This window comes from Semicossyphus pulcher, unplaced genomic scaffold (genome assembly GCF_022749685.1).
Source record: "Semicossyphus pulcher isolate SPU_LCO1_2020_fin unplaced genomic scaffold, fSemPul1.0.p SCAF_22, whole genome shotgun sequence".
NCBI classification, from domain to species: Eukaryota; Metazoa; Chordata; class Actinopteri; order Labriformes; family Labridae; genus Semicossyphus; species Semicossyphus pulcher.
Window position 1 is genome coordinate 20206300 of NW_027211696.1, and position 27115 is coordinate 20233414.

At 42.5% G+C, this 27115-nt stretch overlaps 1 protein-coding gene across 4 annotated transcripts; it reads left to right on the plus strand.

Annotated features, from left to right (window-relative positions):
• The first annotated feature begins 785 nt into the window (after nucleotides 1–785).
• On the plus strand, nucleotides 786–20770 carry scarb1 (scavenger receptor class B, member 1). Of its 4 annotated transcripts, XM_069673176.1 has the most exons (13): nucleotides 2797–3039; nucleotides 4615–4775; nucleotides 8435–8576; nucleotides 8674–8877; nucleotides 9526–9621; nucleotides 9707–9822; nucleotides 9901–10067; nucleotides 10221–10339; nucleotides 16436–16509; nucleotides 16668–16719; nucleotides 16826–16972; nucleotides 19352–19424; nucleotides 20035–20143. In XM_069673176.1, the coding sequence occupies exons 1-13, from the start codon at nucleotides 2920–2922 to the stop codon at nucleotides 20046–20048; spliced, it is 1485 nt and encodes a 494-aa protein (XP_069529277.1). In that variant the 5' UTR covers nucleotides 2797–2919; the 3' UTR covers nucleotides 20049–20143. The 4 variants fall into 4 exon arrangements, with proteins under 4 accessions (XP_069529275.1, XP_069529277.1, XP_069529276.1 ...); XM_069673174.1 differs by lacking the exons at nucleotides 2797–3039; nucleotides 20035–20143 and adding an exon at nucleotides 786–905 and having other exon boundaries at nucleotides 19352–19645; XM_069673175.1 differs by lacking the exon at nucleotides 19352–19424 and having other exon boundaries at nucleotides 20035–20770.
• The last annotated feature ends 6345 nt before the right edge of the window (nucleotides 20771–27115 follow it).

Sequence of the window (27115 nt, forward strand, 5' to 3'; positions counted from 1 at the left end):
GTTTACGTTTAGAAAGATACATATTCTTCTCCTTGACTCTTTACTCCAATCAATATAAATCAAACAGATAAATGATTACAATAATATAAAGTCACATAAAACAAAATCAACAGAAACGTACTTTACGCACAGCAGAGGGCCTGCACTTGTGAGAGGTTACTAGCACATCATTTTACAAGGAGGTGTAGATGTCTTAACACATCTCTTCTTACCCTAAAGCCTGAAACAGGAAAATTCCACCACAGGAATAATTAGAAACACAGCTGAGTGTAATTTCAGCGGACAGCCTCCCCACATCTCCTACAGGTTGCTCTCAGAGTTTCGGTCTAACCAGCTCATTCTGAGGCTTCATGAAGAGTTTCAGTAACTTGAGGTGAGGTTAACAGTTTGCTAAGATACATGTTGTTATAAGCAGACCACACCAGGAGCCTCAGTGTTAAAAGAATCTTGTTAGAATAAGAGATTAAGATTCGTACATGTTTCACTTCTCCTTAAAATCACACAAAGTGACATACAAACTGTCATCTGACTAAAATGTGACTTTGAATTTGATGCACTTCACTAAAAAATGCAGTAAATGTGCGCACGCCCCCCGGTGTGAGGAGGGGGCGTGGCCTGCGGGATATAAACACAGACAGCACGCGCTGTGTCGGCAGCCTCCTCTGAATCCATCACTCCGAATGGCTCGAATTTAAAACACGTTCATTCATATTTTTGGCTCCAAAGACTCAGAGAAAACATCAGTTTGTCCTTTAATTAGGCAGAATCGATCTTCAATAGCAGCCATGGCTATAAATAAAGTCAAAGTGGCCATTGGATTTATAGTGGCGGGGGCTCTGACGGTGGTCTTTGGAGTGGTGCTTCTGTTCGTGGGACCAGCCGTGATGAACGACCAAATCATAAAGGTGAGTTTGATTAATTTTACAACTTTGAAATAGTGAAAAATCAGGTTAGAAACGTTGAATTCTGATAATTTTTTGGTAAATATAAAGTTTTATTGTTCTTCTTCTTCGTCTTTTTTTTTTTAATATATATTGATCACAAGTAGTTTATTTAAAGAATTCAAACACAACTTTGCACAGGAGTCATATTTACATGTTTATTAATCTGCGTGCACCTAATTTTCAAAATAAAACTTGTGCTGCAGTTTGATTCTGTGCAGATGAAGCTCTGATGCTGCAGCTTCACACACACACACACACACACACACACACACACACACACACACACACACACACACACACACACACACACACACACACACATTAAGGTCTTTAATGTCCGACTATGCCATCCGTTTATTCTTTACCGTTGTTAATGTATCACCCGGAGCATGAAAGCTGTTGCACAAATACAGAAGGCACAGCTGGTGGGTTTATGGCGCCAAAACATCTAAAAAATGCGATGAGCGATGAATTCTTACTTTTACTAACTTACGTTTTAATGTGTTACTGTGTATAAATGTTTGTTTGTTGACTCTGTGTCCATAAAGATAAAAGCTCTTAGCCCATTGTAAGTGCTTCTTCGAGGTATTATAGTCCAGTAAATAACATGTTGGGACATTCACCTGCTCAGTCACTTTTTGTAATTAATATTATGAGTGTTTTACCCTTAAAAGTTGTAATAATTTACCCATGAGTTCTCCTAGTTTTGTGCTGTAAATGTGTCATTTTTAACTGGATATCATTCCCCTCTGTTTTATGTTGAAATTACTGTAGGCCTACAGTAGTGTTCTCTTTAGTGGTATTATTATGATAATTAACTTAAGCAGCAATAATTAGCCTAAAATTAGGCAAGTGTAGAAAGAAAAATCAGTGATTAAAGTTAAAATCAGGACTTTGACTTTTACTGGAGAAAACGGTGACGAATGTCCTTCTGAATCAGGATCACATTTATCACCAACTAAGTTTTATATTACAAGGATTTCATCATGGTCTAATGGTGTACGAAAAATATGGAAGTGGAAACATAAATATTACATAAACCAATATAATACAGGATATGAACAAATATGAAAGAGTTGAATAAATATGTAGACAATTTAGATAAGGTAGTTAAGTACAGAATTTGAGTAAATGTGCTTAGACTACTTTCCAGAACCTTCTAGAAGGCTAAGTGTCACATATTTTTAATTAAATGATCATTTGATGCACAAAGAGGTCAAAGCTACTATTGCACAAAAAAGCACAAAAAAACGAGAGAAAAGTCCAAAATAAAAACTTCTTTCCTCTCCCCTCTCACAACCGCTCATATTTATCTGATGACCCTCTGGAGGTGCATGGACCCTAGGTTAGGAACAACTGGACTGAACAATCTAACTACAGAATAGTTGAAACTAGCTCCACCTTCAGCTCCAACAGTAAATAATGCTCTCTCATATTAACAGATAAAAAATATCAGATATCAGGCACAGGAGACAACTGCAAAATAACTCACTTTTAATATAATACTTTAAATATAAATTGATATTTTAGTTTTCCTGAAGCAGGATTTATATCTGAATGCAGTATTTTACATGATTGTATTGCTAGTTTATCTAAGTAATTCTTCCACTCTTAATATCTGAAAATCGGGAGAATCGCAGCACTTTTTTTAACTGTTAATATGTGACTATCTAGTCGCTTGAGTGTAGAATGCGCGGGAACTACATTTCCCAGAATCCTCGCTGCAGCTGGAGGCGTGACTAGCAGAGGACTATAAACTATAAATAGGATCACAATAGAAGCCATGTCAACAATATTGATCAGAGGTGCGAAAAGCCGGCGGGGACGGTGGACTTTAGCTCATTACGACAGTATTTAGAGCTGAGACGTTGTTGTACAAGTTAACAGCCAGCTTACTTTGTTTAGCCGCGCAGCTAACTGCACATAAACAAGCTAATACACCGGGCTACAGACGATCAGCTGTCAATATCAAATCATGGCTATCAATAAAGCCAAAGTCGCTGTCGGGTTCGTGGTGGCAGGTGTCCTCACGGTGTTCTTCGGGACGGTTCTTGCTTTCGTGGGACCGATAATCATCGACGACCAGATAGTGAAGGTAAGCAGCGTCCCTGATGATCATTGGCACGTTGAAACCTGTGTTGTAATCTGCTGAGTCAACTTCTTTAACCTTTAAGTAACAGAAGACGTGTCAAACTGCCTCTCGAGGAAAATAACGGTCGATTAAATACGCGTGCATGCAAAAAAAAAAAAAAGCTCTGAACGTATAATTAACACTCATGTGAATGCACATTTAAAGGATGCAAAGGTCTATTTTTCACATACAGAGCGATATACTGTGTTGTGAAATACAGTGACATGCTCCTAAAGCTGTGCTTAAACAATAATGTGAAAAATCACATATTTAAAGCTTAAAAAATAAATAGAAATGTATGTATGAGCACATAATATGGGTTTCTTGTCTTGTGTGTATTCTTATATCAGATGTTTCTGCTTTTATTGAGCTGAAGCGTATATTCAAGGTAAGTTATAGCTGCTCAGTGCTGTAGAAAATGCAGAAAATAATCAAATGAAAATGCCACTAGCTGAATTTCACATCAGACCATCTCTGAGACGACTTTTCTTATACACTAAAAGAGTGACAAAACTGTCTGTCATGACTTTGTGGGGGAAAAAGGTGTGTGAATTCAAATGGGAATGTTTATTATGCTATTAGGTCACATTTTACATTTTGTACAGAGAAAATGTGTGATAAAAGAGCTTCAAATAAGCTCCAGCCAAGTGTCAAAACAGTTTAAAGTAAATCTGCTAACTGAAGATTTAAATTTGTGAAGATTTCCTTCCTCTTTCTACTTTATATGAGTATAAATTGAGTTATTTTAGAGTTTACGACTGCTGATCAGACATCAAAATCTGTGTCAAGTTTTCTCCTCGGGCTCTGGGAAACGATCACAGGGATTTATCAGTTGTTTCTTTTTTACATTTTATAAACTTAAACTTAAATTCATCTGAACCATCAATGAGATCACATGTTTAAATGTGGAAGGTTGAATGATTAAATAAAGGCTGATGAACTGTTTCCTCTCTCATCAACCTGCTGAGTGATGCTGCTGTTTACATCTGAAAAGAGATAAAAAGATGCAGATTTTAAAAAGTGTTTTAGTATCAAAAATTATTCTTAATAAGGAATCGAACCACGTGAAGTGAAATCAGCTTAGTAATGTAGGTCAAGGACGCAGCGCTGGTGCTGAATCATAAAGACCCCTTTAACATGATGTTATGTAATCCATGTGTGTGTTCGCTCCAGTACAGAACCTCCCAGAGGGAGCACAGCTGTAACAATGCCTCCATAATTTAATTTGGAGAAATAGATTTATATAAGAAGACTTCTGGTGGAGAAAAACCGGCAAAAAGAAGATTTTTCACAGATTATATTCAACTATTTTCTTGCATTTCTGCTGGATGTGTTTTTTCTCAGAAGTTTTAGATGTATTGTAGGTTTTTTTCACTCTGGTTTGTTCACCAATCTTACAGAATAAAACACATTTCTTCAGGCATTTATCAAGTTTTCTTTCCATTAATTGAGAAACAAATCTGCAGGTACATTGCTCATACAAACAGCAGGTTCCTGCATCCCTGTTTTATATTGTTTCCCTTCTTTCTCTCCTGTCAGAACACAGTGATCGACCCAAAGAACGAGATGTCCTACACCATGTGGAAGGACGTCCCCGTGCCCTTCTTCATGTCCGTCTACTTCTTCAACATCCTCAACCCGCAGGAGATCCTGAAGGGAGAGAAGCCCATGGTGGAGCAGAAGGGACCTTACGTGTACAGGTACACAGTGCTAAAACATCCACCAGCACCTCACTGAGTAGCATGCCAAACCGTAAACCATGCTTTTGCCTGTGAGTACACTTTGTCCTGCTGCCCGTAAATGTGTTGCAAGATGAGTTTTTTAGGTCATCTTCTCTGATTTGGCTATTTTGATTTCTACCTTCATCAATCAAACCTGTCTGCAAAATTTCACACATTTTGACACTAATGTAGACAACCTGTCTTTATTTCTTTTGTTCGCCATTTCACACAATTTCCAGACTGGCCACATGTTGCTGACTCTGTAATGTATGCATACGTCTTTGTGTCTCACTGGCTCCCTTTTTAGGAACAGTATGTGCCCTACATGCAGAATGTAGGTCAGTATACATTCATGAAATTGAACTCTGTCCAACTGGCCCAATGGAAAACATCCCAAAAGTTTATGTAACTTTTCCATATGTGAAACCGAGAGAGGGAAGGGAGGAGGGGCAGTGGGTCTGTACACTTAGTTTTTTTATTGCTGACAAAATATCCTCCAGTACATCGTATCGAAACCATGTGTTAACCCAGTTCTTATGTAACAGCAGACAGGATGGATGCAAAGAAAAGTTCAGGCAGGAGGAGACTGAGACTTCTGTGAGTCTGCTTGCTCGTCTCTTTCTGCAGACAATGCACATTATTGGAACACTTTAGAGGAAAGAGGCTGCAGATAAAGCCTGGAAATAAGTCTCACGTATTCTTTATGTTAGCAGCCTTCAACAAATCCTATGAAAAAAACAAAACCAGTGATTATTCACCCTGACTGGGAACATTTACGTTAAAGTCCCCTAACCCAACCCAACTTTTTAAATTAAGTCACACAGCTTACCAAGTCGACAAAGTTGAGGCCTGATTATGCAGAAAAAATAGTTTTTTTTACGCTCGGATATATTTGTAACGTGGTTTAACATCGCAGCTGTTTGTTGCTGTCTATGTAGAGGGACCTGGATATTTACGAAGCAATAAAATACAACAAATCTTTGTTAGCGACCAAGTTGTTTCCAGATTACGGCTTAAAGCTTGTGAGGAGACGGAAGCTGGAAGAATGACTACACAACTTAGGAAATGGGACAATCCCATGTGCTCATGAATGCATCATTAGTCCACCTCGTAATACTAGCCCCTTTTACACCGCCAGTTCAAGGCGGGATTATTACGCCTCTGTTACGCCTCGGAGTCATGTCTCTCTGAGCCGGCATCCAAGGAAGTAACAGAGTCGGCAGGGTTGAACAGCAGTGTGTGTGTGTGTGTGTGTGTGTGTGTGTGTGTGTGTGTTGCGCTGTTTGTTTACACCTATAGAGCAAGAGATAAAGGTGTTCAGAGAGGTCAAAGGTCACGTGACCTCCTCACAGGTGTAAATCGAACATTTCCTTCATGCCTTATCTAATCTTGTCAGATTTGGTCAGTGGAGATTTTTTGTGTAATGTTTGCTCTAACATGTTCCTCCATCCTGTTACATGAATTAGCATTAAAGTTCACAGTGTTCGTGCCGATAACGGCTGTTTTTCAGCTGCCTGAACAAACAGCTGCCACACTTACGACATGTAATCACTCTAACACACATGCCTGAAGATAAAGCTGTGAATCGAGAGGACACATGTCTGCATCCAAACTTCTTATTTTACAAGATAAAAAACCCGTACTGATCGGTTATTAGCCCAATAATCCGATCTGGACATCCCTTGTTACTCAGTCCTCGGTATCATTACACTTCAATGAATGAAAAATCAATGGTGTTATTGATTGCATACATCAGACTCTGATTAGTGGTATGTAAAAGAAGATAAAAGACGCCCTGTGGATTTATTTGTCAAAATAGCAAAAATAAAACGTCCTATCGCTCTAACTAATATCTTTGATGCATTTCCTTTGCAGAGCAGATTAAACTATTTTTTTAATCCGAGCAGCCTTTACATCCATGTTGTCAGCTGGCAGTCTTCTTCTCGAACGTCAGAAAGATAGATCTTTCTTTGTCGTCGTTACTAAGACAACAAAAGGCAGTTTAGCAACTGTTTGGTAGCAGCAGAGACAAAAACATCCATCCCATCCATCCATTATTTTCTGCTGATCCAGGGCCGAGTCACTGTGGCAGCAGGCTCAGCAAGGTGACCCAGGTGTCCCACTCACCAGCAACATGGGGGATTCTGAGGCGTTCCCAGGTCAGACGGGATATATAGTCCCTCCAGCGAGCTCTGGGTCTGCCCCGGGGTCTCCTTCCAGTTGGACGTGCCTGGTAAACCTCCAAAGGGAGGCGCTCAGGAGGCATCCTAACCAGATGCCCGAACCGCCTCAACTGGCTCCTTTCGACGCGAAAGAGAAGCAGCAAAAACACAGCAATGCCCCGCCATCTAGTCCTTTTTATAAAAGTACTGCAAGTGAAATCAGGAGTGTGGTATTAAAATAATCATTAAAAAGGACCCCTCTCCTTAGAACACTTTTCTAAACTGTGTGATTGAAATTAGCAGTTAAAACGGCTCCTTCACACCACTAACAAACATAAGCGATGTTACTGCTGTGTTTAAAACACTACTGATGCAAACAAACTATACATGATGGAGCTATTCTTTCTGAAAATCAATCCTGGGTTCAGAGCAGGATCCTATCTGCTGTTTTCAACTTAAAATGTGCGCTTGTTTACTTTCTGGTTAAACATGTGTTCACGTGCAGTTTGACTCCTAACCTTCAGTAACCTACGTAAACATGATCCCTCGGGGGCGTCAGGAACTGTGTGATCATTGATTAAACTATCATTGCTACTTTGTGCTGCCTGCTGCTGTGGACACATCTTGGTCAGAGCTGAAGAAGTGTTGTCCTCTCCTCCTGACATCCATCCTATCTTATCTGATCCTCTTTATCACTTTATCACATTAGAAGAACCTGTGTCCAACTGTGAACCTTGAACTGAAGGCCAAAGGTTTGGCGTCATGAGCACGGGCCACATTATATATTCATATAACAAATAAATCAAACATTAAATGTACACGATGGAGCTGGGTTTATAACACGGTAATTATCTTCCAGGAAAGTCTTATATAGACATCTATCAAGGACATGCCCCCTGCCTAATCCGTCTATAAAACAGGCTTTATATAAGTCCTCTGTACTCTTAGTAAACATGTTCCTAATGAGGTTATGGTCTCAATCTCTAGTTTCATACATTTAGTCACTGACGCTCCCATTGAGAGTCACACAGACCAGAAAGCAGGGGAGGGTTTAGGGCGGGGCTACCTGTGATTGACATTGACATTTTTTTAATTAGCATTCTCAGTTACCATGACACCATGCTAACAATGGTGTATACCAACGTAGAGTGGCGTTAGCAGCAACTAGTTGTGCTACTCTCCAGCTCCACCCTCTCATCCACTTCTGGTCCTAAAAAAAGATGGCGGAAGCAAAAATGACAAACTTGAGGTTCCAATTCTTCGACACTGTCTGTGGTTTAATCTCTTGTTTGAAACAGTTTAGAGATAGCTGACTTAGATTACTGGAATCGACATGTATCTGGGCGTTTTTCTTACTTCTAAGAGTCCCCTGGAAACCCTTAATCTTGGCTCTAAGGGCCACCATACTTTGCCCAGTCACCGTTAAGCCATTGCAGAATGAGTGTGTAATCGTGGGGTTTTTTTGTCTTATTTTAGAAAGCGCATCCAGAAAGAAAACATCACATTTCACCCCAACAACACAGTCTCCTACAGGGAGTACAGACGGTACTTCTTTGAGCCGACCATGTCTGCAGGGAACGAGTCTGACGTCGTCACCATCCCGAACATGTTGGTGCTGGTAGGACATGATGTTCCCTCGCTCGACACGCACGCTCTCTCCTTAATTCACTCATGATCCTCTGTTCAACTTTCCTCACTGCCATGTGTGCTTTCAGGGCGCCGCAGTGATGATGGAGAACCTTCCCTTTGCTGTGCGTTTGATGATCAGCGCCACATTCAAGACCTTCAAAGAGGGGCCCTTCCTGACCAAGACCGTAGGGGAGCTGATGTGGGGCTATGACAGCGGACTGGTTGATTTCCTCAATAAATACCTGCCCGGCATGCTGCCGTCGTCTGGGAAGTTCGGCCTCTTTGCTGAAGTAAGTGTTTGATTAGGTTTGTTACGCTCACAGTGAGCGGATTTACCGTTCTATCACGAGAGAGACGGCGACATGGAGACCAGAAACATATGCGTGTCCAAGTGCACCGCAGGGTTTGAGGGTGTAGGATATCCACACTGGAAAAGTGAGTGTGCTTAAAGTGCAAAGACTAAAATCTCCCAGTTTTCAGGGTTTATTTGAAGCGTTCTCAAAGTTAGAATCGGCTGAAGCTTTCTGAACTTCTTGATTCATGTGTGACGCACGCTAGTTTGTTGGAACATCGTGTCCACACCAGAGAGACGAGTACTGACAACCTTATCGCCTTATCATTTAGCATTTGGAAGTACTCCATGAATTAGCTAAATTACCAGTGTGGGTGTGGGGGGGATCATTTCTATTGCATGGTTAAACCGGTGTAACTGGGTACGGGTACTTGCTGACGGGGGCCTTGGTGGTAGATGCACCAGTGAGCGTGTAGGTTTATCAGACAACAAACAGTGCAGGTCAGTGTATGCTGCTCTGAGACAGGATTAGCAGTTTTAATAAGTCACGTTGAAATGAGCAGAAACTTTCCAAGCACGATTGCAAGTCTGTGCATGAATAATCTGGTGCAGATGAATTGTAATGTTCCGCTGTATCTTTGTATAGTTCAACAACTCAAACACCGGCCTGTTCACCATCTTCACTGGAAAGAACGACATCAGGAAAGTCCATAAAGTCGACTCCTGGAACGGCCTGACTGAGGTGTGATGTCAACATTACATGAACACGTTCTTTTATTATCCCGTGTATGTTTTCCACACTCATAGAAATGTCCTCTCGGTTACAGCTGAACTACTGGAAGACTCCTCAGTGCAACATGATCAATGGAACAGCTGGACAGATGTGGCCTCCCTTCATGACCCCAGACAGCACTCTACCTTTCTACAGCCCCGACGCCTGCAGGTAAGAGAGTTCCTACTCTCTCACGTCTTTGTTCATTCCTTTGCACATTTACAAAATCCTTTCTGTGTGTTTTTCCAGATCTATGGAGCTCGTTTACCAGCGTCCAGGCGAGCTGCAAGGGATCCCCCTGTATCGGTATGTTGCGCCCAAGACCCTATTCGCCAATGGGACGGACTACGCTCCCAACGACGGCTTCTGCCCCTGCAGACAGTCCGGCCTGCTCAACGTCAGCAGCTGCCGCCACAGTGAGTACAAATACACACCTCTATTAACTTAAAGGGTCACTCTGGTGTTTTAAACTTGTATGTAATTTGTTTGTTTCGACTTTGTGACACCTGATATCAGCAGGAGATGCGTAAACTGATAAGATAAGTGAAGCTTCTCTCTTGTGTTTATAGACTCTCCGGTCTTCATCTCTCATCCTCACTTCTTTAACGCTGACCCGGTGCTGCTGGACTACGTGCACGGCCTCAGTCCTAATGAAGATAAACATGGCCTCTTCATAGACATTCACCCAGTAAGCAAGCACGCACATACACACAAACAGTTATCAATGTATTTGTTATGTTACTGTGTCCTTAAAGCTGCATATGTATCGTGAGTATTTTTGCGTATTATACCTGAAGGTGGGATGATCCGACGATGTGATGCAGCAGGTACGTCTGATTGTTTTAGTGTCGCTGTTGTTGTCAGCGACCTTGAGGTTGCTGTCATGGCGATGGACTGATTACATATCAGTTCTGTGTCATGGTCAAGTTTCTTTTATCTTTTTGGAAACTCTTTGCGGTTGAAGGTGGGTGAAGGTTTATATCGTATTTATTAAGTATTGCATTTCATAATACTTTAAAAACTCGTACGACTTGTGCTCAAACATATCTCGAAATAGTCTCTATTTGTATGTTAACCGTTTTGCAGTCAATTCCTTAACTATTTATTTATTCCCATAATATTTTGTTGTTATCACATTCTTCCGTCCTGCTGGTTATTCAGACATAAATGACTTCACCTAAATCTCGACTGGACATGAACCCTCTGATTCTTGGTATTCGTTTGATATAATTAAAGGTTGATATTGTTATGTTCTTTATTTGGCTGCAGAAGATCTGAGTCGACTGAAACACCAAGAATTTGTAACTTGGGTTTCAATCTTTACAGCTCCCGAATCAGGCTGAGCAACGCCAACATACAGGGACTCCTACCTCTACTTTGTTTAACTGAAGGGAATGTAGTTACATTAACACATTTCTTTGTCTAACGCTTGATATATTGAATCTAAGAGGCTGTAGCCACTTGGTGACAGAGTAAATCAGAATGTCGTCTGCGTAGCTGTGATAAGGACCGTTATTGTTATATAAGCGTGTCCCTCTGAAGGCACATTCTTTGTACACAAGCAGAGTGTAGAAAAGTTTATCTTCATACAATCTGTCAGTTATCATCAAGTCCAGCTGAGTGTTGGGGTTGTCCTGCTGCTGACAGTATGGGGAAAAGTTATTGTGTGTTTTTCATGTCAAAGGAAACGTCCCTGAATGAACTCGGTGATTCTGTAGCTGAGTGAACGTGTACTGATGATAATTGACCTGCTGTAAACGGTGACAGGGACTGATAAGTTGGATATGACTCCGCCATGATTCAGCTCGTTCTTCAGTCCTTATGCAACTCTCCCTGTGTAAACGTCCCTGGCACCGTGTTCGGCTGTTACACATGTTGTGATAAGGTAATTGGAAATTGCCATAATTGCAGTTACTTGTGAGAGGTTAGGGCTGTTAGAGGACTGTATATGGCTCCAATAAAATAATCTGGTTTGATAACAGAACAGGTTGTCGATGACATCTCGTTCCTAGAACACAATCGATTCCAAGAAGTCCAGATCGATTGATACAGTTGCCGTTGGTTTTTATGGTGCTGTTTCAGGTGGTGAAGGAAAACCTTGGAGCTGTGTTGGGTGTGACATCCTCACTCTTCAGTAGCGATTCCTGGTGTGTGTGGCTCATTGACCTCCAAACAACGTGGGATGGTGCTTAGATGAGCACTTTAAGATAGCAAAAGGTCCTTTTAGATTGTGCAAGTTAAACGGTTTCAGTCGGTTGCAGCTAAAAAAAGTTTAGAGCCCAACTGGCTAACCAAGATTTTTTTTGGCCTTTGCCTTTATTGGATAGGACAGTGAAGAGGAAATATGGGGAGGAGAAGAGTGGGGTGGACGTGCACCAAAGGGCCAAGGTCGGTAAGGAACCAGCAGCCGCTGCGACAAGGACCTCATCTCTGTCTCTGGGGCGCCTGCCCTACCGACTGAGCTAAACCTGCCTCCCAACCAGGGAGTCCTGAGACCAATAATGATACATGAAAAATCCCAGCACACTATTGTGACGGTCAGTTTTGGGACTTTTTGAGCTTGAATGAAAACAGACCATTTCTACAGGCTTGTGTCAATATGCAACGGTGTTCAGGAGGCAGCTTCTTACACAGTTAAATAAAACATATAATAAGGAGCTTTGGTTTGGGTTGGTTGGTGGAGCGGGCGCCCCATGCGTGGAGGCTGCACTACTCGACGCACTGATTGCGGGACCGACTCCAGGTCAGCCGATCATTTCGTGGATGTCCCACTCTCTGCTCCCCACATTTCCTGTCTCTCTTCAGCTGTCCTATATGATAAAGCTTTTATAGTTAGGGGTGGGAATCGCAGGGTAACTCGATGCGTTACGTGGCCCGCGATAGCGATAATATCAAGATACAGAGATTCTACGATCAAATAATTAATTTCCGTTCACGTTACCACCGTCTTTGGTCGAGTTATTCGACGCTTTCCACTTCGAGGAGTCATGGAGTCGTGACGCGCGAGTCAACAATGCAGGAAATCTGTTATTTTATCCATTTATTTGTAAATTAAATGAGCGATATTTGTCGCCAGAGTATCGATAATTGTATTGCATGAGTCAGGAAGACGATATATTGCCGTAATGATATTTTGCTCTGCTGGATAAACTCGGTGAAGACACCATTTTGAAATCACTCGAAGCCTTGTTTTCTGTATTTTGTGCTCTGAAAAAATAGTTGTTATACCAGAACAGGTAGGCCCGTATCAGGGGACGATATCGGCTACCCAGTATATCAGTCGGGCTCTAGTCTTAACTGGTCAGTGTCTAACTCAACCGACTTGAAATTTCCATGCAGGTTTAATTAATAAAAAACAGCAATAAGTCACTCCATAAAAAGAGATGAGAGGGTACACCATGAAAACGTACGGGCCAATCACGTCTGTCATATATCAGCACTGTCAGCACCCTGTCAGTTCTAGCTGCTGTCTGGCACCAGCTGCACGTCTCTCCTCCGTCCTCTCTCTATCCCCCTGACTTCATCCCATATTAGCTTTGATCAGAGCCACATGTTGAGACAAGAGCTCTGAAATCTGCTTTATGGGCAGACTAATCTGCGGTCCTTCAAAGAGGACGGCCACATGTATGTTTGCATCGACACATTTTAAATATTGATCACATTAACCGCTGACACAAAGTGCAGCTAAAGCGATCTAAAACAGCTGTTACAGAATGAGGCAGCTTCGTGTCAGACGGGTATAAGGCCCTTTTTCAGCTCGGGGTGGGTTCGTTTTAACAACATTGAACATTGTGTTCATTCTTTACTGATGGATTCAATCTAATTATCAGACATGGAATGATGAACATGGATCGGTCGGTGTTTTCATAAGGAAACGTGAGCGGGCAGCGGTGGTGGTGGTCGTATGGACCTGATTTAATATGGGGGGGGAAAGGATTTTCGGGGGGGGTATAGATTGGATGACATAACATATGTACAGCACTTCTTGCACATTTGCTGAGAAATGCAGAAAACTGTCTGCAAGGGTAAAAAGTTTAAGAGGAATTCTGGTGTCTTTAAACTCGGATGCTTTTTTTACAGGCGCAAAAAGTTGCAAAACAGGCAGTAATGGCTGCAGAGTCATCCTTTGGGGCAAGTGCATCCTCGACAAGTTCTTGTTGTTTCCACTGACAGGCTCAGATTGTTATTCTAAGTGTGTGACAACATTACAGGAAGGATCCCTACAGAGATAGACCTTTTTGTTACAGAGGAAGATGCTGTTTGTAAAACCAGAAGCAGCTGTTCCATCGCTCTTCAAAGCCACCAGACTCCTTTGGTAAAAACAGCCACTTCAGCTGGCTAGCTGCTGGTCAGTGACTCCCTGATTGGGACGGTTTCTTGGTGGTCTTGTGTTTTACACAAATATTGTTTTGAATCTGAACTTACAATTTAACACAAGCAAGTCACACAATAAGAAACAAACTAACCAATCAGGGCTGCGGTTGACGTGCACATCTTGTGTTCAGCGCTACAAAATGACAATGGAGTCTGGTGGCTTTGAAGAGAGCAATGAGAATTGATAAAAGGACATAACTCTGTAACACACATGTGTGTCTCTGTAGGGATCCTTTCTGTGATGTCACACACTAAGAAGAACAATCTGAGCCCGTCAGTGGAAGAACAAGAACTTTTGGTGGACTTAGTTGCAGATTTGCTTTGAGAGACTCACGTCCGTCTCACAGCAGCTGCATCAAGGGATCTACTGAAGTAATTGCAAAAATTTAAACCTATTAGTCTTTCATAAGGTTTCTAATACCACTCTTAATGTCTGTCCAAAGGTCGTTAATCCCTCTCTCGGGGCTTTGCTTGATAGAGTGGACTTACAGGTTGCCAAATCATGCGAGAAAGCAGCAGCAGCACAGGTCACTCATCTAAAGCGACTTCCTATCGAGCTTTCACTGCTCTTTGTCGCCCTTCACACCAAATCTCTCAGCATTCTGACTCACATGCAAACAAATTACCCTCTTACATTTCTGCAGATATGAAAGTCTTCGAAGAGTCTCCCTAAACCATTCCCTTTGTAGTAACTGCGGAGAATGTTTTCGGGCTCAGGGACATTTTAATTTCCTGTAGGTTCAGGCACTAAATGGTTCGCATCCGGCTCTCACTGTCCTGACGTTACTAAACATCAAAGTCCGGTGTTTGTGCAGCTGAGGGTCCAGATGTCAGAGGAAACGTTGTGGCATGCTGAGGCTGCAGGGGGACAGATACAGGACGAAGGAGACGTTATATTGTTCAGAGGATTAGTGACGCAAGATTTATCTGAAATCTGTTGATTTGATTTGTTCCTTTAAGCGTTTATATACATTGTTTGATTTCCTGCCTGTGTGTTTTCTCCGGTTTACATGCAGGCTGTGCTACATTAAGGAAACATTTATCTGATGAGCGTTAGGACGTTCTAATCCTGATGGTTTGCACTCTGCCCTTTTGTCTCAGTGAAGGAAAACCTTCATGCTACAGAGCACAATATTTACAATAGACTGTCCAAGTTTATGGCAGCAGCTTGTCCGTTTCCTGTTTCAACGTGAAAGTGCTGCAACGTGCAAAGCCAGCTCCGTTCTTCCAAGGTTCCCGTCGAACACCCAGGGATGGACTCCAACAATGACTTTGTACAAACTTTCTAAACAATCTTTTCGGGAGCAAACGGGAGCAAATCCCCAAATCAGGTGCAGAGCCTGAAACCAGAAGAGTGGAGGCTGTTACGGCAGCAGGGAGATGAAGTGCACGGTTTGAAGTTGCTGTAGACTCTGCAGGGTTTAAATGGTAAATGGACTGCACTCAAATAGTTCACTAACCTTACTCTGATGGCGAAGGCTGCTATGGAAAGTCTCTAATCAGGATCTAGTCATTCAGGCACCGATGGCTCTACCTCCAGGAGCGATTTGGTTCTTGCCGAATTACACTTCGACGTGACCGTAGCAGTCAGGGATCAAACACCAACCTCCCAACTGAGACACATAAATTGTTCAGTCAGGACGGATGCAGCTGAGGTGATTTTGTATCATCGATTTACAAAGATGCGTTTCGATTTTTACTTCTTCACTGCTGGAACGTCTGCAACCGTGTCCAGACTTCCTGCAGATTTTCACATGACTTTTACTCGACTGTTGATAAAGTCTCAAACAGAACGTCAAAACTTTTTACTGAACAACTAAATAGTGTGAAAATATATTGAAATTTAGACGGAGTAATTTATGTCTGACATCAAAAAGATTGGTGCCGATTGGTGCTCGGCGGAGCATCCAGAGAGGCCATCGTCCTCGATTCGGCGGCCCGGGTTTGACTCCCGCCCTCGGCCCTTTCTTTGTTTACGCTAAACTAATAAGTGAACTTTAATTTTACAGGGCGCTCGGTGTCTTCCTGCTGCAGGCGAAGGTCCTAAAGTTTGCGCTGCGACGTCCTGCTGCATTACGCCCATCCGGCTGACACACTGTCCCTTATTATTTGCAGTTTAAGCCAAAATTGTACAACAATGATTTTATTGTTACATCCTACATGTTGCTGCCACAGAGGAGTCCTTGGGTGAATTATTTGATGCTTGAAGTGGATGCTGGTTCTCTAAGATCATCAAAAGATGATGAAAGAATCAGGAGGATTTCCCTCTTTTGTCTGCTGTGCCGCCCGACATGGGAACGTTTTCTTAATAGCTGGGATGAGATTCACGCGTTCCCACGTTAAAGTTTCTGTTTGATGATTGAAAACTTTTTTTATTCCCCCCTTGAGATCTGTCGATGTCTCTTTCCAGCAAACAGGCGTCCCGCTGAACGTATCCATCCGTCTGCAGCTCAACCTCTACATGAAGAGAGTGTCGGCCATTACGTAAGGAACTTATTCCCTAAACTATTATATTGCCCGCACATTTGTCATGTATTGTGTTTATATGTATTCATTGTACAGTATCATATGCTGCTGGAGGTTTCCTGTTTTTCCCACCATGCAGCCTTGGAGTTTGAAGTTGAGTGTTTGTGTCCTTGTAGAGAAACTGGAAAGATCTCTGAGGTGGTGATGCCGATGATCTGGTTCGAGGAGGTAAGATGCTCAACACTCAACACACGAAAGAGTTTAACTTCTCTATCCTGCGATATGACCAGTGTGTCATCATATCGTGTCTTTCTTGCATTTCCTCCCTCCTCAGAGCGGCTACATAGACGGCCCCATCCTCTCCACCTTCTACACGAACCTGGTTGTTCTCCCCGCTGTGATGGAGTACATGCAGTACGGCTTCATCGCCCTCGGCCTGCTGACGATACTGATCGCCTCCCTGGTGCATCACAAACTGAAGGTAAAGCTGCCGCACAGCACGCAGGCCAGTGCGCCTCAGTACACCTCTTTAACTGCATGCAGCATGGTGCATGTGTGTCCTCACACAGGCGGAGAGGAGCCGGAGCCGGAGCAGGAGAGTCCGCACTGAAAGTTACTTTATTTATCTGCAACATGTGACTCGTCTAAAGTTGTTTTGTGCTTCCTTTTAATGAAGACATTTCACAGAACGTTGGTGCAGCGTCAAATTCATTTTAATACTTTTTTTATCCGGGATAATTTTCCGTCGTTTTTTGCAACGAAATTTTTAATATATGTATGTTTATATATTTAAGTCAAAACAGGAGACAATAGTGTTTTTATTAGGGACTATTTTCAGCGGCGGATGAATCCATATTGGGTTCTCTATTTTAGGCAGCAAAATTTGGTCAATTAATTGTTGACCAAATTGTTTTTTTATTGACAATAAGAAACATAAAGAAGTGGTTTGAAACCTCACAAACACACCTGCTCCGATGCTAACATGCTAACGTGCTAACATGCTATCCCTGCTATCTCTATCTAACCCACTTTAAAATCTTTTAAACCGGATGTGTGGATGTAGCTGGCTGGTGAACTCATTCAGCAATAAACCAACGTGAAATAAGTGTTAATTCGTAAGTGTAAGCCTGGCCCTTTAAAAAGGTTTGTAGTCTGTATGCTAAGCTAACAGCTACCACCTGATTCTCGATGACTGTGGTATCAACCCTCTCATAAACTCTTTCTAAGAAAGACCAGCATGTCAACAACACGAGCTCGTTTAATGTGATTTGTTATAAAACCCTTCATGTCGTATAAAACCATAAACCAGTTAACGTTAACGAGCGTGTGATGTCATCACAACACCGCTGAAGTGCTTTATGGTCTGAAGCGTCGGTGAGGTCAGAGAGGTGAACCGGCAGGTGACGGGGTTTCAGTGAAACAGTCAAAGATTTCATCTCATACCTTTGTTGGTGTTTTGTGTTCGCAGAAGGCTCCGACTAACGCTGAAATCTCCACAGTGTACAACCCCGGGGTTTGTAAAACTCTGTCGCTAAGAAATCAATCATCCAAATCATTCGCCGAACTCTGATCCTGATTTCATCTGAACTGTGTCAGTTTGATTTTTTAAGGGAAGCTGATTTTGTCTTTAAGACTAATCTTAAGAATATTTCCCTCCTTTTTCCAAATTGAAGGAGTCGCCTCCGAGTTGGACTCGAGTTTGATTATTGATTGAGATCGTTTTCCTGCAGCAGAGACTCGACAGGTTCGAGCGTGGACGCCCTCTGAGAGTTTTAGCTTTCAGGTAGTTGCTGAGCGACAGCCAATAACTCTGTGTGTGAGAGTTTAATGAATTAATTAAGTTTTTAAAATGTTTTGTTTTGCTACGAAAGATTAAAGTGCCAGGCTGAAGAAAAGAAAAGAGAGGAGGGAGGTGTGTTTATGTTTTAATGTGAGAAAAGAAGACAAAAAAAATTATAATTCAATAATGTGTTTTTTTCTTTTCTAAATTAAAGTTAAAATTTTAAGACTAAATGAGGAACTTTTTTTTCAACTTTATTTTAGAAATTTCTCATTTATCCTCAAAATGCTGAAACAGTTTAATTTCTTCTGCTAGTGTTGCGGTTCAGGGATGGGCTGTGGCTCCTTCACGTAGATTAAAAATGAGGAAATCTGAATAAAAAATGTTTTTTAGAAAAAGTTTTTTTTGCTTCTTTGTGAGTTATGAACATTTTAATATGTTTTAAAAATAAAACATAACACCACAGTAACAAAGAAGTCTTTGGCAAACCAGTGTTTCACTCTCATGGCCCTTTCTAACTGTCTACATGATATCTTTCACTGCTGGTCGAACAGCACAAGCTTCATGAATATTTAAGACTTTGAGCTGTGAAAAGTAAAAACAAAGACAAGTTAAATTTGTACGATAAGATACGACTGATCCGTGTCACCAGCTGACTCTGTGCTCTGATGTGCTTTGATGGAGAGCTACAGCTCGTCAGGTTCTTGTGTTTCTGTGAGGCAGAGACGATCACATACGTCCTTCATGACGCAGCAGAAACACTGACTGTTGATCTTTGAGTCTCAGCTGGTCGATTTCAAATCTTTCGTCTCTTTGATTATCTTTCCTCTTCATCCTGTTGCATGATGATCTGTCTGCGGGGGCAAACAGAGCGAATGCCTTCACACTCCACTGTCTGCGATTTGTATGAAAAGACACTAAATTTAACCGCTTGGTTAAAACGACTCCTTGCATGACTTCTAATATCTCTGCGCATCCACGATCTAAAATCACGCCGACGCTGCAGCTTTCACGATTAAAACCAGCAGCTGTTTGTTTTTTGTGTTTTCTGATTTGTGAGACGTTTGGTCATTTTTTTAGGCCTCCGATAAAGAGCAGATAAAAGGCTCACACGACCACGACACAAAGGAGAAATATAACTTACATAACTCAGGTGGGTGCGCACAAAGGCATACACTGTATATAAACTGTACTCATCCCTTTTGTTCCAACACCTGCGCATGTGTGACGAGGATGTGAGTGAACCTTTGTTACGACACAATGAGCAGCTTTCTTATTCACTCGAGGTTCATTCCAGATGTTACATATTCTATCACATGATCTCTGTGTATCACAGAACATTCAGTCTGCATGAACTGTCTTGAATTGTCACTATCCATGATGTCATGTTCTGTACCAACAAAGTGCTGTGAGAAACCTGGTTCAGGTGATGCAGGAGCGCTCCATTAAAGGGAAAGCTCAGATTTTTAGACACCAAGTTGTATGAAAGGTTTGCTAGTAGTGTAGTGGATGCAAAGCTCACTCACCGAGTCCCGTGGTCGGAGTTCAGAAGTAGTTCAACTCAGTGTCCATAAATCCGAACTATCCCTTTAAGCAGCATCAAGGGCTTCTACAGGTTCCTTAAACCAGGATGTGAAATAAAAGCCGTCTCCGTGGTCACATGCCTGATGGATTATTATCTCCTGTTTAAAGGTTTCAAAGGTTTAAAGTCTCATGTCGTGTTCAGCTCGCTAACTCTCTGTCTTCGTTCCCTCCCGACACAGAGAAAGAGATGTGAAGGCGGCGCCGCGACCGGTGGAAACAGGAGCAGGACAACGGAAGAGAAAGACCCTCTACTACAAGATGATACTGACACGCACACACACACATGAAACACACACACAGCTGGTGTTGTGGACTCACTCACTGCAAACATGGTTTTAGAATCCTGAACTGAAACACTGACACGGTGCTCTCCTCGCTCTGCTTCCTGTGAAGCTCCGCCACATTTTACTGTACTGTAGAGTTTATGAAACCCTCAGCCCGACACGTTTAGACGTGTTTGTGTCGAGGCGGTCGGGGTTGAGACTTTTTGTCTCTTCAGGCAGAGCCGCTGAAGACGCTCTGTCTCTCTGAACCACTTTTTGTATGAAGAAATCCCAAAGAAAAACCCACTACGTGTCTCTTTGCTCCCCTCAGTGTTCCACAGTCACTGTGCAGTCTTCATCAGGAGCAGCAGCAGACAGTTACAAGGGAACCTAAAGGGCAGAAGGCTCTTTCTCCGTCTATGACCTGCACATCGTACTGTATTTTAATGTCAAAGTGCCTTTTGTTAAGGGGGAAACATCCTCTGAGCTCATGTGCACGAAGGATCCCAGAGATGAAACTCAGGCATCGAACAGTCCTCTGAGTCGAGCCCAGCGGACGCACTCCTCCTTGTATACTACTGTCCTCTGTAAAGGTGTGAATGTATCGTATGAACCTGACTGAATGAAACCTTTTCTTTTCAAATGAAAAAACGTGGAGGTAATAAATGAAATAAATAAATGACAGTGTGATCTCTTTTGTCCTCCATGAGCCGAATGGAGCTTTACAATATGAACATGATACAAGCTAAGAGGGCTGGAACAGAAAACGTTTGCAGTGAGCAAAGTAGGAACAGATTAAGGTCATTACTGGGGAGTTGTTTTACATCCAAGGCTAAATCATTAGCTCTTTAGTTAACTCGTTAAAGAGCTAAGCTAACAAGTCAGGTACAGAAGGAGCAGGAAGCAACAATTGCTTATTAGTGCTAACCACTGACTGTTTATAAAGATGGCCGACGCGTCTCCACCTCCTCTAGTTGGACAAAAGTGAAGCTAAACCCCCCCCGGAGCGGGCGCTGCCATCCTGCTCATCTGTATCCAAAGTGTGTGCAGCAGAGATCGGCTGGTGGAGCCGCAGTATCGATGTCCCGCCCCTTCCTCTACCCGACACACACCTTTACCTTGTGTCCTTGGCGTGTTGGAGCCCTCAGGTGTCCTTGGCGTGTTGGAGCCCTCAGGTGTCCTTGGCGTGTTGGAGCCCTCAGGTGTCCTTGGCGTGTTGGAGCCCTCAGGTGTCCTTGGCGTGTTGGACCCTCAGGTGGGCTCAGTCTGCAGCAGAACAGCTTCTTGTGTCGGTCTGAAGCAGATATTCACGCTGATGGAAAGTTCAATGACTGTAGTGTTAGTGTTAGTTACGTCTCCTCTCGCCGTTCAGTGCTGTCAATCATGAGGCCACACCCCCTTTTTACAGCATCAAATAACTAATTAAAAGTAAACTTACTTAAGAACTAACTATAATGACAGAAACCATGTTTGAGAAAAATGTATTTGACGTGTATTTTGATTTTATAGTTTGACTCATGTCCCATCTGTTAACATGGAGGAGGCGGGCTTTATGAGCTGCAGCCAGTCAGCAGGGGGCGACAGAGAGGGTTTGGACTCACTTCACGTTAGCCATCTTTTTATACAGCCTGTGGTACAGACATATTAATAATCTAATGCTAATCTCTTCCCGCCCATGTCTGCTCTTAGTGAACACACTACAGTCCATGTCTGGAGGTCTGAGCTCGCTCGTCTCTGGAAGCTTTGACAGAGACTTTAAGCCTCTTTGAAGTACGAGCACTTTAATATCATCAGTAGGATTTCTATAAAGAGGCAACAAACGTCTCTTTATCCGGCCTTTAATTGTCCTTCTAGTATAAAAGGTTTTCTGTTGTTCAGGTGAGGCCGTGTTATCCACACATTGTCTCCCTCCTGTGTCGTGTGATGTTATGAACGCAGAGGAGTTTGACCTCTTTATCTGCCCTGCAGCTTTATCTGCTGTGATAATGACTGACACTTCTCCTGAGAGACACGCAGCAGGTTGGAAGTCAAAGTCTGGGGGAACTCTTTCATGTTGGCGTGTTTATGTAGAAGCATGTTACATGTTTTATATCACACTGACGTCCGGCGGGACAGGGAGCCTGAAGGTCTGATCTTTAGACTTGAGTGTCGGACATTTGAGATCAGTTGGGAACTTGCAGGGTGCGGTTTGTGTTTGCACCGCTAGGTGGAGCTGTGGAAAGGTGTTATTGTGCTGCAGCAGCATCGTGTCTTCCCTCTTTGTCCTGTTTCTCTTTTACAAGAAAGAACAGATCACCAGAGGAGGATCAGAGCGCGGAGGGAAAGATCAAATCTGGTGTTGAAGTAGCAGAAGACACATCAGCCGGTCCCATAAATACAAATCAAAGGTTTATTCAGAAACACTCGGACAGTTCTCTGTTTCCTTTCAGTGACGGAGAGAAAATTTACATAGATTCTAATTAAAGAACCAAGCGTATCATGTTTGATACACAGGTTTTTGAGACCTCTACAACATCAGTGTAATCGTTTCTTTCTTTAAAACCTGTTGAATACAAACAGACGCATGCAGTGCACAGATGATCCACCAGGGGGCAGAATATCAGAGCCATCAAACATCAAAAAGTCACACGAGGATTTTAAATTTTGAAAAAGTTAAAGCAAAAAAATATTTAATGTATTTCTGGACTTGAAGAGGAATATTTACTTGATTAAAGCAACAAATAATAACTTCATATTTTAGACCTTTGTAATGGAAAATCGTCTCTGTGTGTGTCTCAAATATGTGTGTATCAAATTAGCTACAGCAGGTATTTAAGAGGTTATTTATCAGTAAATTAATCAATGTTCGTTTAAGCACATTTTCATTCCATTAAACTATTGATTGTTTAATTAAACTAATTCAAGATTTAAATGACAATATTTAGAGTGTTGAAAAAACTCTTCGTACACCCGTTTCAGGTGCGTAGGAGAGGAAGAGGTCAAACAACAACAGACGTGTAAACTCCTGTTTCGGTACGAGACCTTCATCAGGCGAACCATTTGTCTTTAATAGGGAGCGGCTGCAACCGGTCCCACTCATCCAATCAGGTCAGAGTCGATCAACACAAACACTGAATAATAAATCACTGCTGAGTTTAAAGACAGCAAAGAGTCATCGAAACCAAACAGAAATATTGTGTCCTATTTTTTATATGCATACATTCAAATTAAAGGGACAGTTCGAGTCCTCGAGGTAAAAGTTATGAGAAAACAAAAAGAGTCACTTCAGTAAAATAAAAGTCAGAAAGAAGCTGAAATCAGAAATATAAACAGCCTTTACTCCACAGCAAGAAAAGGTCAACTGTCATTCAGGCTGAAAAAAAGACTTCAGTCTCCATGGAAACAAGATGAACAGGCCTCTTATAAGAAATACACCTGATTATGAAGGTGCACTTTCTATATGTAACCATTTGGGGGCGCACTGTAGCTCAGTCTGCAGGGCCTGGGCTTGGGAACCGGAGGGTGGCTGGCTCAAGTCCCGGTCCGGACCAAGCGTGGCTTTGGGCCAGTAGCTGGAGAGGAGCCAGTTCATTTCCTGAGCGCTGTCGAGGCGTCCTTGAGCAAGGCACCGGATCCCCCAACTGCTCGGGGGGCGTGTCCTCGTGCAGCCCCCTCACTCTGACATCTCTCCATTAGTGCATGTTCAGAGAGTCCTGTTTGTGCGTGTGTGTGTTTCAGGCAGATGTTTGTACCAACAGAGTGAAAACATTGCTTCAGTCCAGAACACGAGTAAACGAACCTCCGTCACTGACACCAGCAGAGTAAACGTGACACTAGCTCTGAGAAGAGAACCAGCAGACGCCTCTGTGATGGAAAAACATTTATTCATGACAAAAGACAAAAGACACTTTGACTCCATCATGATTCAGCTTTTGTAAAAAAAACATTTATGATACTTGAACTGACTTTCTGAAAGTATTACAAAGTTATCAGACGTGTTCAGAGTCATGCGTGTACATCTCAGCGTTCAGCCTTCTGATATTTATTCATATAAACACAGTTACAGTGAAACATTTTGGCACTTACCTGAAGTTTACAAACACAAATAAAAACTTTATAATGTAACATATATTCTATCGATTATTTAACACAAAGAATCCGTTTTTTAACACAATAACAGACACAGGAAACTTGACAGCGTGCGTTGGTGGGTCTCTATGGAGTCAAACAACGGTCAGAAAGACATGCAGCTCTCAAACGAACGTTCACAGCCTGCACTTGTGTTTCAAGTTTCTAAATTTGTGAATGCGTTAAAAAAAAACTTCCTCACACATTCAAGTTTGTGAATTTGTTTTCAGGTGCAGAAATGTTTTGAGCTCACAGAAAAGATTTTGTTTTTGTAGCTGTAGAAACTAAAATTTGTGCCACGATATTTTTAACTTTCACAAGTCTGAGTTACAGATGGACACATGTCCTATCTGCATGTGTGAACCTGAAGCGACAAGTTTTTTTATGCCTCAGCTAACCAGCCAATCAGAGGAAGCTTAACTGTCCAATCAGGGCGCAAATGGCTGCGAACATTATTTGTGAACAGTATTTTGCGAGCTCAAAATATTTTTGACCTTTATTTAGCCGCTTTCCCACTGGTCAAAAAACACGCTAACACCCGGATCATCTCCTCGGCTCCGATCGGCATTGATGGGAACACAAACCTGCGTCGAGACGCTGACCTCCGCCCCCTCTCCGGCGCGATGCTATGCTCTGTCGCTAACTTCTGCGACTCCTTGTCATCTGAACTACAAATTCCTCCTCGGGTCTTCCCGGGTCTGAAAAACCTGCAACAACGCGCTAATTTGGGTGGGAAAGTTGATTTGACTCCATCGGCCTCCCATGTGAAGAAATACGTATTAACACACAATAAAACAGACCTGTTATAATATCATATCATAGATATAAAACACTTCTGATTACCTCTGATCACACGAGAACTGATCGTTTGTTCTTACTTTAGATTATAAAGTCATCAGATATTTGATAAATGCAAATAAAGGTTTTAATATATACAGCACAACGGTGTCACTTCCTGTATAGACAGGAAGTAAAAAGACTGTCAAGCACTTCCACAGTTGATGTGTTGTTTCTCGCACTGACCAATAAATGTCCTCGTTCCACATGACATGTTAATATTTGGTCCTCACACACTGAACACTCATCATGCACTCACAGAGATGTAGAGCAGTTAAACAGGTTAATCTGTGCACTACGTGGACTTTGTTTGGCCGTGCAGCTGTTGTCTGCGAGGTTTAAATAGCATCATTCCTCCCCGGTGACGCTCCACCTCCCCCAGCTCCTAAAGAGATGCATTTCAGCACACGGGGTCCTCGCTGTGGTGAATGTTTTCCTATCCTGTTCTTTCCTTCAGCTCTTCATCAATCCCTCTGTATGTGTCTCCGTTTCCCCGTCTCATCCTCTATATTTAGCTGCCCTGCGACCTGGCTGCTGCACGCTGAACCCTGCTCCACACATTGTCAAAACAAGGGGCTAATCCTGTCCAACAGGTGCTACATCCACACACACAAACACACACACGCGCACGCACACACGCACAGGATCCGTCGGCCTGTTTCCACACAACACAAGCACAGCGTCACAAACTCAACTTGACGTGACACTGTTGCCAAGGGGAAGCGGGGGTTCGCGCTTTCCAAAACCGGCCCGAGTATGCCGGCGGTGAAGTGACAGAGCGGCACACATGTCGAATAATGAAACACGCCGGAGTGAGGTCGACTGCAGAGTTTATACTGCGCCTATCAGGACTCTGATTCACACCCAACAGGTCAGGGGAATTCTCCAAACCTGGGCCTCATTTTTTATGTATTTTGGGGTACAAAAAGTTTTGGAATTGCATCAATAAATCCAGTAAAACAGGCTGCAATGTAATCTTGCAAAATGCTTCCGATCAAAGGTCGTCCACTTAAAGTTCTTGTTGTTTCCACTGACAGGCTCAGATTGTTATTCTAAGTGTGTGACAACATGACAGAAAGGATCCCTACAGAGATAGACCTTTTTGTTACAGAGGAAGATGATTGTTTTAACCACAGACAGACGTTACATCGCTCTCTGCAAACACACCAGACTCCATTCATAAAAACAGTGATTTAACCTCACAGGACAGGAGCTGCTGGTCTATCGGTTATTTCGATAGATTGTTTTGTTAGTGTGATTTTGAGACTTTGGTGTTTCAAAGGGTTGGTTCAATACAGCACAATATTTGTGTAACACACACAAAACACACACAAACAGTGTTCTGTAAGTTAAAATTGCTGTTTTTGTCAATGGAGTCTGGTGTGTGTGCAGAGAGCGATGTAACGTCTGTCTGTGGTTAAATAAATCATCTTCCTCTGTAACAAAAAGGTCTATCTCTGTAGGGATCCTTTCTGTCATGTTGTCACACACTTAGAATAACAATCTGAGCCTGTCAGTGGAAACAACAAGAACTTTTAGTGGACGACCTTTGACCCATCAAGGATTATGTTGCAGCCAGTACATCTTGTTTTGTTGCTGACAGCTGACGACGTCTACCGGACTAATTCCAAAACTTTTTGTACCAGTCAGTCATTTAGACCCCAAAATCTTTTTAAAAAATAGAGCCAATATCGGCTGGTTTGTGTCGATTGTGTCTCTTAGTTACTCAAATGAAATCATGAGAGTTTTAAAGTCTCGTTGGTTGGAATGCCAAAGACTCAGAGGCACCTGACATTTGAGAATGGGCCCAAATAATAACAGCAATAGTCTCTGAAATGTTGAGTAGAAGATTAAAAAGATAAATCCCAAGTAACGTAAAGTACGTTTTGTAAATGTACTTAAGTTGTTCCACGATGATCCAGGAGTCCGCAGGGTTTAAGTCACTTGGCTGGATGGTCAGAGCAGCTGAGCGTCTGCGTCCGACTGCCTAACCGTGAGTCGGTGGCAGGCTGGAGCCGCTGCCCGTTGCACATCAACACTTTGTTCCCTTGAC

Coding starts and splice junctions, on each gene's coding strand:
- scarb1 (XM_069673174.1), top strand. CDS start 786: ATGGCTATAAATAAAGTCAAAGTGGCCATTGGATTTATAGTGGCGGGG. Junction 16,720..16,825: donor CGATGATCTGGTTCGAGGAG/GTAAGATGCTCA, acceptor CTCCCTCCTCAG/AGCGGCTACATAGACGGCCC. Junction 16,973..19,351: donor TGGTGCATCACAAACTGAAG/GTAAAGCTGCCG, acceptor TCATTTTTTTAG/GCCTCCGATAAAGAGCAGAT.